Genomic DNA, 14,264 nt, shown 5'->3' with positions numbered 1-14,264 from the left:
GATGTTAGAGAATCAACTCATTATTTAGAAATTGGCAAATACAGGAAGAGAAGCAAGTATTTAATCCTATCTTTCCTATATGAGCTACAACACTCAGTAACCAAACAGTAAGTGAGGGGCAGTTTCTGTGTCGAGAATTACTCTGGCTAATAAAGGAAGGAATGATTGGATGTAAGTATCACCATTTGTGTGTGGAGGGGGGGGGACTGATGGATGAGGTACAGAGCATCGCGGTTGCTGTGCTTCTGGATGGAAGAAGCAATACCACCATCTGTGAAGTGGTCTTGCCAAAGAAAATAGAACCTACAACTGATCAGGACTTTCAATCCAACTACAATTTACAGGAAATAACAATGTACAGGAAATACAATTTACAGGAAGTACAGAGGTCAGAGAGATGTGTTAAAGAACACCCTATAGATGCAATCAGCAAAACCCAGACTGGAAAACTGCACGGCAAATGGCCTGGTTCTCTCAAGGAAAAAGACAGAGAGAGAGAGAGAGAGAGAGAAGTTTGGATGCGGAACCTATGGATTTAAAGGAGACGCATCAATCAGTTGCAGTGTGTGTGCCTTATTTGGATCCTGATTCAAACAAATACACTTAAAAAAAAAGACGTTTATGAAAAATTGGAAATCTGAACACTCTAGGTCTGATATTAAGGAATTATTATTAACTTTAAGGTATATTAATGGACTAGGTGTAACAATTGTCATTGTTTAAAAAAGAGTCATTCTATTAAAAATAATAAAAATAGAAGAGTCATCATCTTTCAAAGATATATGCTAAAATATTGACAGAGGAAATGAAACAGGAGGGAAAGTTGGGGGGGGCGTACAGGTGACAGGAGATTGGCCAGAAGTTGCTGACTGTTGAACCTGGGGATGGATATATGGAGATTTCATTCTTTTATTCTGTAGACTTTGGTTTTGTTTAAAATTTGCAAACTAAGGGGCACCTGGGTGGCTCAGTCAGTTAAACGTCTGACTCTCGATCTCAGCTCAGGTCTTGATCTCAGGGTCGAGTTCAAGCCCCTCATTGGGCTGTGGGGTCCACTTAAAATAAAATTAAATTTGCCAACTAAGAAGTTTAAGGACCTGTGAACCCACTCTCTATGCCCAGGCCCCAACGAACAGAGATGCTGAGCATCCTAGCAGCATCTTGCAATCCAGACAGCTCTGAGGTGGAGAGATCCTCTGGTCGGCCACAGGGGACTTCCAGGGGACTTCTGGCTGGCTTCTGGCACAGTCCCTGGTTGAGGAGAGAGGGAGAAGGATCCATTAGGAGACTCGCCTCTGGGGGCCTGGTGGCACTGGGTTTGGGCACTGCTACCTTAAGACAGCTGAGGGTGTGAGGGGGGGCTCCAAAGAAGAGCAGGGGAGTCACATGGAGCCTCCGAGGGGCTGAGGCCTGGGCAGCGGGCCAGAATCGGGCAGCTCTGCCTGCTCCCTCAGCACCCTCTGCCTCCAGAACTTTCCTCCCTCAAGCCCTCCATTTCCATCTCTGAGAAGGCAGAGAGGCGCCGAGGTGATTCTGGGACAAACCCTGCCCTGTCTGGGAGCCTGAGTGGATGCTGACTCTGGAATCTGGTGGCTCTCCAGGGATGGGTGGGACGGTCAGGCAGGGAGAGAGAAAAAAAGGTGAGGACTAAGTAAACTGCCACTGGTCATTCCAGTTGGCAGGCCGACATTGTGCCCCTCAGGCCCGACCAGAGCGGGTCCCTGGCGTCCATGTTTGGGGTGCTGGGTACGGCGGGGAGGTGGCGATGCCCAGGAGGGATGCTCACGCACACACCAGGAATTTTGGAACCCTGGCACCTGCGGGTCCCTGCCTCCTCCTCAGGACATCTAAGGAGAGTCCCCTCTGCCTGCTCTGAGTGAGAAGCCCCCAAAGAGAAGGGCATCCCACCCCCTTCACACCTGGACCCAGATCCTTGACTGAGGCAAGAAGGAGGGGGCGGGTGCCCCGGCAGCAAGGCACGGGCCTCAGCTGGGTGGTAGGTAGTATGGCCTTGGGGGGGAGGGGGGATCACAAAGCACTGGTGCCTCACTCTTCTCATCTGAAAATGGGGATGCAAGCACTCCTGGGAACTGCAGGGACGGAAGGAGTCCCCCTACGTCCGTGAATGGAAAGCCCGGCACACGGTGGCAGGCGGGGGTTTGCTGGCAGTACCCGCCCACGTGCAAGCTCTGTGGGGCAGGTGTCTGTCCCTCTCCGCTTCCTCTGGGACCGGCACACAGGGGGTGGCCTGTAAGTTCGTGCTGAGTTCACGAGGCTGTGGTTCGTCACAAGCACATCGAGAGGTGAGCACTATCCTGCCAGGTTGTAGTTGTGGGAACAGAGCCGAGGCAGGGCCGTTGAGTTTTTCAAGGCCGCGTGTCCAGCGAGGGGTCAAGGTGGGATTCGTGTCGGGCCAGCTTGCAGCCCCTCCACTCCCCTGGCTCTCCCTGGTTGGTCCTGTCCGGGGCCCGCTCTCTTCCCAGACCTGGGGTACACACTGGGGGTGCCTGCTCTGGGGATCAGGGCTGGGTGAATGGGCACCCGGCTGTTCGGTGTGCCATTAAGGAGGCTGTCGCCCAGGCCCCCCTACACCTGCAGGTTGCTGGGCCCTGTGCCAGGTCCGGGGGACAGGAAGATAGTAAGATTCTAGATGCCCCGCCCTGCAGTGCTGTGCACAGGGGCCAAGCGGGCACCCAGCTCGGCCTAGCAGAGGAAGGCAGCACAGAAAGCCCACGGGGAGGAGAGGAGGCCTGTGTTGAATCTTGCCAGGTGAGTGCCAAGTGGCTGGTGGGATGAGAGCGGGAAGGGAACCCCAAGCAGAGGGAACAGCTTATGCAAAGGACTTAGTGAGCATGTCAGTTGGGTGGGGGTGGGCAGCAGAGTGAGGCGGGGCAGAGAAGCCTGGGGTAGTGTGTGTGTGTGTGTGTGTGTGTGGTTGGCAGGGGTGAGAGGAGAGGATTCTGGACACGATGGCCAGGTCCAGAAAACCATCAACAGCTGGGGACTCAGGGCAAGGGGAGCCCTGAGTGTTTTCAGGGGGGACTGAGGTCGTCAGGTTGGTGGTTTAGAGAACATTCTCTGGCACTGGGAGGGGATCACTGGAGGGACCTGGTCATGTGAGGAGAGTGTTCACACCGGATTCAGTGCCTGCTCTGGGTGGGGATGGGGAGGGACCCACTGGCAGAAGCTGGGGTCAGCTGCTCTGGGACACCTCCCCCGTCATCCCTCCCTCCCTCTCTCCTCCCCCCTGCTCCTGTCTCTGTCACTCACAGGGGCCGGGCAGGCTGGGGCAGCCATGGCCGCAGCTCTAATCTGGATTCTTCTTGTGGGCAAGTTGGGGCCTTCTTCTGGGAGAGGCCCAGGACGAAGGGACGGGATTTACGGGTGCAGAGGTGGACAGACAGAGGTCCCTCAGGGGAGGGGTCTGGGCCCAGGGCCCAGAAGGACTTTGGGGTGTTCATGCTGTAACCAGGGGGAGGTCCAGGGAAATGGGGCTGGGAGTGGGGCTCTGGGATGTGGGGGACGGGGAGCTCTGAAGGGTGGGGTGTCCTAGGCCGAGGTGGGCCTGACAGCACAGGCCCGGAGTGTCGTTGGCCCTTTAATGGGCTGGCTGGTCTGCCTTCTTTCTAGGCCCAGGCTAAATTTGGCCTTGGGAGGGTGTGGGGGCCCGCTGGGGCAGGTCCTTTCCCTGGGGCTCAGGATCCCATTTGCTCAGCTTTTATTGGCTTCTACTGTGGGCCCCTTTCCCGCTGTGTATTAAGGGAGTTGGGAGGGAGTCCCAGAATGGCTACTCACCTCCTCCCTCACTCTCCCCCTCCCCTCCAAGCTTCCCAGACACTCAGCATTCTTTTTTAAAATTTGTTTTTATTTATTTATTTATTTATTTATTTTGAGAGAGAGAAAGCAGGGAGAGTGACTGAGTGTGCCCTTGGGGGTGGGGAGGTGCAGAGGGACAGAAAGAGAGAGAATCCTAAGCAAGCTCCATGCCCAGAGTGGCAGAACCCGACCGGGGTTCGATCTCAAGACCCTGAGACCATGACCTGAACTGAAATCAAGAGTCAGGTGCTGAACCGACTGAGCCTCCCAGGCGCCCCTAACACCGCATTCTTAAGGGTTCTGTTTTACAAGTGCCCATAACACGCATCCACCCCCGCACACCCCACGCCCTTCTCAGCCAGACAGCAGTCCCTGCCCCGGGTGACCCCTCAAAGGGAGCCGAAAATGAGGACTGGGGGAGGGGGTTCCCATGAATCCAAACCCAGCAAAGGTCTGGGACTTGTCACTGATCTAAGTTCACATGGCACAGCGAGGACCCCTCCACCTGTCCTTTCCTGGGAGCCCCCCACAACTTCTCCTCTCTCTTAGGGGCACCAGGAGCTTCCCCCGGCCCAGGACTAAGGCTGATGCATGTGTTTTGGGGGTTGTGGGGTCCCCACAGGTCTCTTGGCAGGGCTGGGGGACGCTGAGGCCCAGCAGACCACCCTACAGCCTCTTGTGGGCCGCGTCTTTGTGCACACCCTGGACCGGGAAGCAGCCCTGCGTCACCCCGAGCATGTCGGTGAGAGGGGCCTAAAGGCCATCGGCGGGCTGGCGGTGCCTGGCCAGGGGCCGGTGGAGCCTCCTGTCACTTCTCCAATCCCCTGTCCTCCCTTCCACCAGATGTGCCCCCCACGACCCCTGTCACCTACCACGCCCACCTCCGGGGACACCCAGACCTGCCTCAGTGGCTCCGCTACACCCAGCGCAGCCCCCACCAGCCTGGCTTCCTCTATGGCACCCCCACCCCCGAAGATCGTGGGCGCCAGGTCATCGAGGTACCAGCAGGGACCCCAGTGGCTGTGTCCCGTGTGGGCATTCGTGCATGCTCATTTACATAATTTAGATGCTTCTGATTGGAGGGTGTCTCAGTCCCCTCCATGGTTCTCCCCTCGCCCTATCCCTCCCGCTCTCTTCTGCATCCCCCCCACCCCAGGTCACAGCCTACAATCGGGACAGCTTTGACACCACCTGGCAGAGGCTGGTGCTGTTGATTGGGGACCCAGAAGGTACCGTCAGCCCCGCCCAACCCCTGCCCCACCTCCACCCCCCCCAACTCCGGTCTTGGGGGTTTCCCTTGGAAGGAGGGAGGGGATGTGAAGGGGACACTTGGGAGTAGTGGGAGCAGGGCGTCCTGGACGGGCTCTAGAGCTGTATTCTTGGCCATTCTGCCGACAGTCTCTGGGGCCTTGGGAAGTTGTTGAGGCTGTGGGAAGGGCATTTGGGGCCTGTGAGGGATGGGAAGTTAGGGAGGAAGGAAGGAGTCTGAGGGGGCATGGGGAGGAGCTTGAGGCGGTGGAGGCTTGGGAAAGATCCGTGCAGGACTCGGTGTGGAGCCTCAAGTGCCAACCTGGCATTTCCAGGCCCCCTGCTGCCATACCAAGCTGAATTCCTGGTGTGCAGCCATGATGTGGAGGAGGTGCTGCCCTCAACGCCTGCCAGTCGCTTCCTCACAGCCTTGGGGGCGCTCTGGGAGCCGGGAGAGCTCCAGCTACTCAACATTACCTCCGCCTTGGACCGTGGGGGCCGCGTCCCCCTTCCCATTGAGGGTCGCAAGGAAGGGTAAGTGTGCAACCCCAGAGGGCTTCCTGGAGGAGGTGGCGGCAGCTGGCCTTCTTGGGGCGTGGGCGGGCATGGAGCACCTTTGTGCACCTTCATACCATGTGTATCTCTCACATCACCGTCCACTTCCCCCCAGCCACCCCTTCATCTTCTTGCCCTTCCTGGGCCCAAACCCTAGTTACCCTGAACTCTATACTCCCTGATGCCCCATGAGGACATAAAAGATCCAGCTATCAAAAGACATTCCTGGGAGTATAAGGCCACCAGGAAGACTGGGGTGCTCTGTGTGGTCTCCAGGCCTCAAGGTGGTCCTGCAACCCCAAATCTCCAGTGCCCAGTGCCCCCCCAATATGTTAACGGTGGCTTCTATCTGGGCCCAGGGTTTACATCAAGGTGGGCTCTGCCTCACCCTTCTCCACCTGCCTGAAGATGGTGGCATCTCCCGACAGCCATGCTCGCTGTGCCCAGGGTCAGCCTCCACTTCTGTCCTGCTATGACACCTTGGCACCTCATTTCCGCGTTGACTGGTGCAATGTGTCCCTGGTGAGGAGGGACCCTGGATCCGGGGGTGGGGATGGGGCATGACCCCCATCACAGTCTCCTCCCTAGCCCTATTCCCACCCCATCCTGTTTCTTTGATTATGGCCAGCGTGGCGAGCGCGCGTGTGCGCGCTCGCTCTGAAGTTCCATCTCCTCCCACAAGAGGGCGACAGAGTCCATAGTCCAGAAAAGGGATCCTGGGGTCCAGAAGTCCTTGATGTGCCCAACCCAACAGCTAGAACAATCACTCCAATAGGGCAGTTCTAAAAACCCTTTCCCCGCCAGGGGACTCTTTGGGACAGCTCTGTTTCCTTCTAAGGTGTCACCTAGCAAATCTGCCTGCAATAAGGAACAGATACCTCTCAACTCCAAGTTATAAACCAAAGATGCTCACTACTCCTCTTTGGGATGTTGAGCACAATTATCTGGGGTCCCTAGAGACCCTGACTCCCCAGGTTGGGAACCCCTGGAGTACTCTGTTCCTGTGAATTGACCAACAGTGCAGCCAGGGACTGATCATCAACAACATCCTCGAGCACTTGCCGTGCGTGTGCTAGGCTCTAGCCAATCAACATGCTTTACCCTCACCACCACCCCAGAAACAGGGACCACTATTAGCGTTCTGACTTTCCAGGTGAGGGAAAGGAGGCACCTGGAGGGAAGTCATCCAGCACAGCACTTGTCTGAATCGGGATTCAAACCCAGGCAGTCGGGCCCTAGAGGTGTGCCTTTAACCATTGTATGGACCTGCCTCTCCTCGTCCTTCTCTCTGGGTTCCTAGTCCAGTGCTTGTCCTGAGACGTCACCCAAGCTGGGGGAGACAGGCAGGAGAAAACCCTGTGGTTGTATGGGGCACCCCTGCCCCGTCCCCCCAGGGAGTCTCTGTGTCCAGCCAACGGCTCCTCAGTGAGCCCTGGGCTCTCTGAGCAGGTGGATAAGTCAGTGCCAGAGCCCGCAGATGAGGTGCCCAGCCCAGGTGATGGGATCCTGGAGCATGACCCGTTCTTCTGCCCACCTACTGAGGCCGCAGCCCGAGACTTCCTCACCGACGCGCTGGTCACCCTCCTGGTGCCCCTGCTGGTGGCTCTCCTGCTCACTCTGGGGCTGGCCTACGTCATGTGCTGCCGGCGGGAGGGACGGTGAGTGTGGGGGACAGAGGGCAGGGAGGGCACTGTTGCTCACCCCCACGGGGCTCCTTGGGGCGCTGTGCTGCCTGGGGACACAGACTCCTCAGGGAGCGGGGTCCTCAGCCAGGGAGGGGGTGGGGACTTCTTGCCTCGCCTGGCACCAGGAGGGAGGGGTGTGGATAATAGCTAACCCCCTCCCTCGATTTTCCACAGGCTGAAAAGAGACCTGGCCACCTCAGAGTGAGTAGGGGAAAGCTGGGGGGCTGGGTGGGAGCACCCCTAGACTGCCAAGCTAGACCCCCCTCCCTAACCTCCATGAGCAGCACAGACAAGCCAGATTACTCTGAGCTGATGGGGGCCACGCCTGGCCTCTGAGCTCCAGGTCTGGGCTGGCTGGTTGCTGGGTCTGACCTCTCCTGGCCCGGCCTTCTCATTTTCTGCGTCTCCGTGGAGGACTCTAACCTGGGATGGGGCACAGGAGGGGACCCGGCCAGGTGTGGGGGCCTGTGGCCACCCTGGGGGAAAGGGTTCGAGAAGCCACTTAAGAGGCTGCGTGCACACACACATGCACACGCGCGCGCACACACGCGTGCACACACACGCACACACATACACCTCCCTGACTCTGACATTAGGTACGGCTCCAGCCTGGCTTCTGCTACACAATCAGCATGACGCTCTCTGGCCCTGGTTTCAGATGACGGGGTCATTGACCTAGCTAATGTCTGTGGATGCTTTCAATTCCTTCAGCCCTTTCCCCAAATCCATCTCACTCTTACTTTGGGAACTCAGCTTCCCGCCCCCAACGGCCTTACTCCTCCTCTGTCCCCAGCTTCCTTCCACTCCCACTCCCCTGAGCTCCAAAGATTCCAGGAGGCAGGTGTGAAATAAGTTGGGCTCCTTTTATTCCCACTGCACTGAGCCTGTGGCGGGCCTGGCACCCTTGCCTGCTTGCCTGGCCTGCCTTGTTAATTGTGGCGGCATTTGGCCACCCTGCGAACCTCCTTGCGTAGCTGCTTGTGCCCCCTTTGGGAGCCCACTAGCAGTCGGCGCTTCCCAGGCCGGCGCTGCCCAGGCCGGCGCTTCCCAGACCGGCGCTGCCCAGGCCGGCGTTTCCCAGGCCGGCGCTGCCCAGGCCGGCGTTTCCCAGGCCGGCGCTGCCCAGGCCGGCGCTGCCCCGACTGGCGCTGTCTCTGGTCCCCGAGCTTGAACTTGGAGGCCAACTTCTTGCCCATGCGGAAGGAGCCCAAGGCCCCCTTGCCGGTCACCTGCTTGAGAACGCCCTTGTCCACCAGCCCCTTGAGCACTCGCTTGAAGCGCCAGGCGTTCCAGGTCATGTCGTAACCCATGGCGGTGACCGCCTTCTTCAGGGTGGCTAGACTCACGCAGTTGTGCATGCCCTTGTCCGCCACAACCCCCAGGATCACCTTGGATATGCTGGGCTTCCGGCGGGTTTGGGGGCTGGCGTGGCGCCCCGTCTCATTCTTGCTAGGGGCCCCAGAGGTGCTGGCCTGCCTGCCTTCACCCTGGGCAGTGTTCGAGGCCAAGGGTGCAGGTGGGGGAGGCGCCAAAGTGTCTTTCTGCATCTCTCCCTGGGGCGGTTGAAGGGAACTAGGTGCAGGGACCTCCAGGGTGGCGGCTGGAAGTCTCCACTGGGTTGCTCTTCGGTGGGTGAGGCGAGTCTCTGGTCCTGGTTCCCTCAGAGGCTTCCTCAGAGAGCTCCAGCCCCAGCCTCCCCCTGGGTGGCCAAAAGTAGGACCAAGGATGATCACCCACGGCTGGCCTCAGCCGACCTGTGCCTCAGGGGCAGGGGGTGGCAAGGTTACCTCTCTGATGACCTCAGGGGGACATTGTGAGGCCACCAGAATCCTGCGAGGGTCACAGTGGTCCCGTTGTTCCCTCCCGGGAGATGCAGACAGGAGTTGCCAGATAGTGTGGGCATTTGACAAGCCAGGTACCCCGGGAAGAAAGGCTGAGGCTGTGTGGGTGGATGGGTGGACTCACGTGGTGTGTTCATGCGTGTGCACGTGTGTTTAGAAACCTATGCACCTGAACCAGCTGATTTCAGGGTGTTCTAAGACCCCAGTTTTTTTAAAAAGATTTTACTCATTTATTTATTTGAGAGAGAGAGAGAGAGAATGAGAGCAAGCGGTGGGGGGGGTAGAGGGGAGAGAGGGACAAGCTAACTCTGCACTGAGTGTGGAGTGTGACATGGGGCTCCATCTCAGGACCCCAAGCTCATGACCTGAGCTGAAGTCGAGGGTCGGACACTTAACCGACTGAGCCACCCAGGTGCCCCCTGAGACCCCAGTTTTAAACCCACCATTTTGACCCCACTATCTCAACCCATTGGGCTGAGGAATACAAATATTTTTAGCATCAGAATAATACCCACATTTCTGAATTGTTATGGGGAAAGTATTTTCCACAGTGAACAAAACTGTAATTCCTTGCTCTGCCCAGGTCGATTTGATTCCTGGGTCAACTTTGATCACAAAGCAATGGAAAGGCTCTGCTTTCCTTTTTTTTTTTCCCTATTTTCATTTTTATTTGATAGAATTTTTTTCCCATTGGGATGAATGATTTTCCATGTCAGTTTTTCAAGGAACATTTCATTCCTCAATTTTTTTGGCCTGTGCCAAATTTGATCAATTATACCTTCTGCCATTGTGGAAATTCTCTTCTGACCAGTGATTTTGAGCACGGCCCGTTCTGCTGGCTCAGTTTTGGAGCTTGGGAGCTCTCAGGAAAATGTGCTTCCTCCATCAATGTTGAATCAATCACCAGGCTTACCGTGTGACATATTAGCCCTTGTTGGTTTGGATTTTGAATGGACTTATTTCTACAGATTCCATTTTTTTTTTCTTGTTCAATGTCTACCATTTTTCAAATTATCCACAAATTGTGATTCTGCTGCCTGTATCAGAGTTTGCTGGTCAGAAGGTCCTCCAGCCTGACCCTCTTCTGTAGTCTGTGTGTCAGAGACAGGGCTCCAGGGCTGTGTGTTGGTGGTGGAGAGAGAGAGAGAGAGAGAGAGAGAGTGTGTGTGTGTGTTTGTGTGTGTGTGTGTTGTGTGTGTGTGTGTGTGTGTGTGTGTGTGTGTGTGTGTAGGAATGCCTGCCTATTCATTCGTCTGCCCAGGTGCTGATGTGGAAGGGCTGTAGGGGAAGGCAGCAGCGGGGCTGGCTTCTGCTCCTTCTGCTCCTGCTCTGGAAAAACATCCCCAGAATATTTTCCACCTGTGTGTGTCGCCAGAGCAATGAGACCCAGATGCGGGGCTGGGGGCGGGGAGGGGCCTTCCCCTGCCAGGGCATTACCTGCCTGGCTGCCTCTGGCCCTAAACATCCACATGCTTCTTGCTTCCTTTCTCCCTCAGCCTCCGCTTGCCTGGGAATGGAAAATTGTGTTTTGGACAGCTCTGCTTGCCAAATTCCAGACTCAAGAGCTCATCTTGATCCTCCCCTGGCCTTAGAGGCTGACTCCACCTCCTCCCGTCCACCAGACAGGACCTGGTCCTGCTCTCCCTGCCACCAAGGAGTGTGGCCCATTCAGCAGGAAGCTAGAAAGTCTGACCTGTCATCTAATCTCTCAGGCTCTAGCTGGTGTTGGTGTCCACTAACTGAGACTTGGACAGGGGTGGGGATCATTGCCCCTCCCCCATTTGATCAGTAACCCAGAGTCAAGTAGGGTATACCCTGCCTCGGGCCCCCACCCCTTTAAGGAAATGAAATCTTTTTTTAAAGACTTTATTTATTTATTTGAGAGAGAAAGAGAGCGAGAGAAAGAGCACAAGCAGGGGGAGGGGCAGCCGGAGAGGGAGAAGCAGACTCCCTGCTGAGCAGAGAGCCCGATGTGGGACTCGATCCCAGGACCCTGGGATCATGACCTGAGCTGAAGTCACACACTTAACCAACTGAGTCACCCAGGCGCCCTCTTTTCTTTTTTAAGACTTTATTTATTTTGAGAGTTGGTCGGGAGTGGGGGCAGAGGAAGAGAGAGAGAAGCAGACTGGCTGAGCGTGGAGCCCCACTCGGGGCTCAATCTCAGGACCCTGAGATGATGACCTGAGCAGAAATCAAGAGTCAGATGCTCAACCGAATGAGCCACCCAGCTGTCCCAAGGAAACTAATTCTTTTTTTTTAAGATTTTTATTTACTTATTTGAGAGAGAGAGAGAGTGAGAATGAGAGAGAGAGAGGGAGAGAGAGAGCATGAGAGAGGGGAGGGTCAGAGGGAGAAGCAGACTCCCCGCGGAGCAGGAAGCCCAATGTGGGACTCGATCCCGGGACTCCAGGACCATGACCTGAGCTGAAGGCAGTCGCTTAACCAACTGAGCCACCCAGGCGCCCCCCCAAGGAAACTAATTCTTTTTTCTTTTTTTTTTTTTAAAGATTTTATTTATTTATTTGAGAGAGAGAATTAGAGACAGAGAGCATGAGAGGGAAGAGGGTCAGAGGGAGAAGCAGACTCCCTGCCGAGCAGGGAGTCTGATGCGGGACTCGATCCCGGGACTCCAGGATCATGACCTGAGCCGAAGGCAGTCGCTTAACCAACTGAGCTACCCAGGCGCCCCCCAAGGAAACTAATTCTTATTGTTTGTAATGAAGAATCCCTGCTATCTGTCTCACCTGGCAACCAGGTAGTCTGGGAAAATATCTCCAGGCTGGACTCACAAATGTGGGTAGGTTCATGTAAAGGGGCATCCCGTTACTGGAGGCCAGGTACATCAGTGAACCTACTATAATAAAATAACACTGATGATGATGATAGCCACATCAGGCTCCCTGTAATATTAGCTACCACTTGCTGTGAGGCTGACCAGGAGACATCGAAGTATTTCCTGTATTAACTCATTTAATTTGTACAAAAACTGCATTGTGATTGAGGAAATAGTGGCACAGAGAAGTGAAGTGACTTGCATAAGTTCACATAGGCAGTAAGTAGCAGAACTCACATTCAAACCCAAAGCAAGTCCTCATGCTTGGTTACACTGTGCTACTCGACTTCCCAGAATGAGTTGAACTTGCCCCCGACAGCAGAAAGCAAGCTCGTGAGGATCTCAAATGAGAATGCGGCTCAGCTTTCTGAGAAGAAAGAAGAAAATCTTCTTCTAGAAAGACTAGAACTCAGAAAGGACTTCCTGACTGCCCTGGGGATTTCAGGCCCACTGAGGGCGGAGCCAGGGGCTGGCCTCAGGGAGCTGTGGTCTGGAATAAAGCCAGAGAGCGAAGACTCAGTGTCCAGAGCTAGTCCTGGGGCAGGGTGGGAGAGGTCCAGGTACAAAGGCCAGGGAGGCTAGCTGGGAGGAGCGGGAAGATGGGACCGGGGAGGTCTGGCTGGAAACAGCAGGAGCCAAAGTAGGAGGTGGGAAGAGATGGAGGAGGGGACATTTACCAGACTAAGACAGGGATGAGACAGGGAGGACTGGATGGTCAATGGTAGGAGAGAGTATTAGGGGAGGGAACTGAGTGCTAGAAGGGACCTAGAGGGTCATCGGAATATAAAGCCCAGCAAATGCTGGCCCCTAGAAATATGGATCCACTGTGGGTATCTATTCATGCCGAGTATCGCGGGAGTTCTTAGCATGCGCCAAGCACTTTTCTAAACATTTTTCTCATTTAATTCCCACCACCGTGCTAGGAGGTAGGTTCTAGTATTATGCCCATTTTACAGTTGAGGACACTGAGGCACAGAGTGGTTCAGCACCTTGCCAGGGACACACAGCTTTGAATCCAGGCTGTCTATACCCACAGCCTATGCCTCCGTCACTGGACACTGAGCCGGCACCAAAGACCTTCCTGTTTGTCCTCCCCCCACGCGTCATGTGTGTGAGTGTCTCCCTACATAGCAAGTGGGGAGGACTGCAGGGTGCCTCAGAGGCAAGGCCTCCCTGGGCCTGGGCGGAGGGGGGGTTGACTCCCAGAACTGACGACTCTGCCGGCTCTGTGCCCCCAGCATCCAGATGGTCCACCATTGCACCATCCGCGGGAACACAGAGGAGCTGCGGCAGATGGCATCCAGCCGGGAGGTGCCCCGGCCACTGTCCACGCTGCCCATGTTCAACGTGCGCACGGGCGAGCGGCTGCCTCCGCAAGTGGACAGTGCCCAGGTGCCCCTCATCCTGGACCAGCACTGAGGGCAACAGCCAGGTGGGCCTGCCGGGCGGTGCCAGCCTCATTTCTGGGAACAAGGTGGCTTCTGGCTTGAGGCTGGGGCAGATGTTGGGGAGGGGGAGGTCAAGGGAAGGGGCACACAGCCCCACCTGCTCCTCTGAGGCAGCCGTGGGGGTTGCTTGGCAGGGCCGGGGCTATGCCCCCCAGGGCCCAACACTCAGGGTCAGAGGGTTGGGCTGGGGAGGCAGGAGGACCAGGACCTGGGCATCACAGCCCCTCACGCCCTCCCTCTGCTGTTCCAGTCCCAGACCCGGCCTCCTCCTCCCGCCACGCGCAGAGCAGCTAGCCCATGGCCACATCCTTCCTCAGGATCCTGGGCCCTGGCCTGACGGCCCCCAGGCTGAGAACAAGCAGAGAGATGGCAGTGGGGGAGGTGAGGATGTCTGGGGTCAGGACCCCCAGAATAAATAGATGCCACTCTGCTCACCTGTGGCTGTCAGCTCCTTCTTCTCAGCAGCCTCCCACCAGCACTCGCTGCCTCAGTTTCCCTTTCTGCCTCCGGGAGCCCTTGGAGGCAGCCAGGGGCTGCCAGCCTGCCCTTTGGACTCTTGGCATTTTGCTGTTTTCTCAACTTCTCTGGAAGAAGGAGGGAAGGACCTTCTATCTGCAGCCCTGGTCTTAATCCTCGGACAGAACCTGACAGTGAGGTATTACTGGCTCCTCATCCCCACTTTACAAAGGAGGAAACCGAGGCCCAAGGAGAGTAAGCAACTTACCCAAGGTCACAGAGCAAGCGAGTGGCAGAGTTTGGATTAGAACCTGGTATGTCTACCTCCATGCTGCCTTCTGGAGGGCTGAAGGGTTCTGGAAGCAAGAGGTCCAGGCTC

At 56.3% G+C, this 14,264-nt stretch overlaps 1 protein-coding gene across 2 annotated transcripts; it reads left to right on the top strand.

Moving 5' to 3' along the window:
* The first annotated feature begins 3,210 nt into the window (after nucleotides 1-3,210).
* On the top strand, nucleotides 3,211-14,059 carry SGCA (sarcoglycan alpha). 2 transcript variants are annotated; one of them, XM_027626213.1, is made up of 10 exons: nucleotides 3,211-3,329; nucleotides 4,439-4,558; nucleotides 4,660-4,814; nucleotides 4,973-5,045; nucleotides 5,400-5,598; nucleotides 5,979-6,141; nucleotides 7,162-7,277; nucleotides 7,479-7,505; nucleotides 13,220-13,413; nucleotides 13,680-14,059. In XM_027626213.1, the coding sequence occupies exons 1-9, from the start codon at nucleotides 3,296-3,298 to the stop codon at nucleotides 13,398-13,400; spliced, it is 1,068 nt and encodes a 355-aa protein (XP_027482014.1). In that variant the 5' UTR covers nucleotides 3,211-3,295; the 3' UTR covers nucleotides 13,401-13,413; nucleotides 13,680-14,059. The 2 variants fall into 2 exon arrangements, with proteins under 2 accessions (XP_027482014.1, XP_027482013.1); XM_027626212.1 differs by having other exon boundaries at nucleotides 7,069-7,277; nucleotides 13,680-14,055.
* Nucleotides 14,060-14,264: the final 205 nt, after the last annotated feature.

Source organism: Zalophus californianus, chromosome 16, assembly GCF_009762305.2.
Source record: "Zalophus californianus isolate mZalCal1 chromosome 16, mZalCal1.pri.v2, whole genome shotgun sequence".
Classification (NCBI taxonomy): Eukaryota; Metazoa; Chordata; class Mammalia; order Carnivora; family Otariidae; genus Zalophus; species Zalophus californianus.
This window is presented reverse-complemented; position numbering and strand designations above follow the sequence as displayed.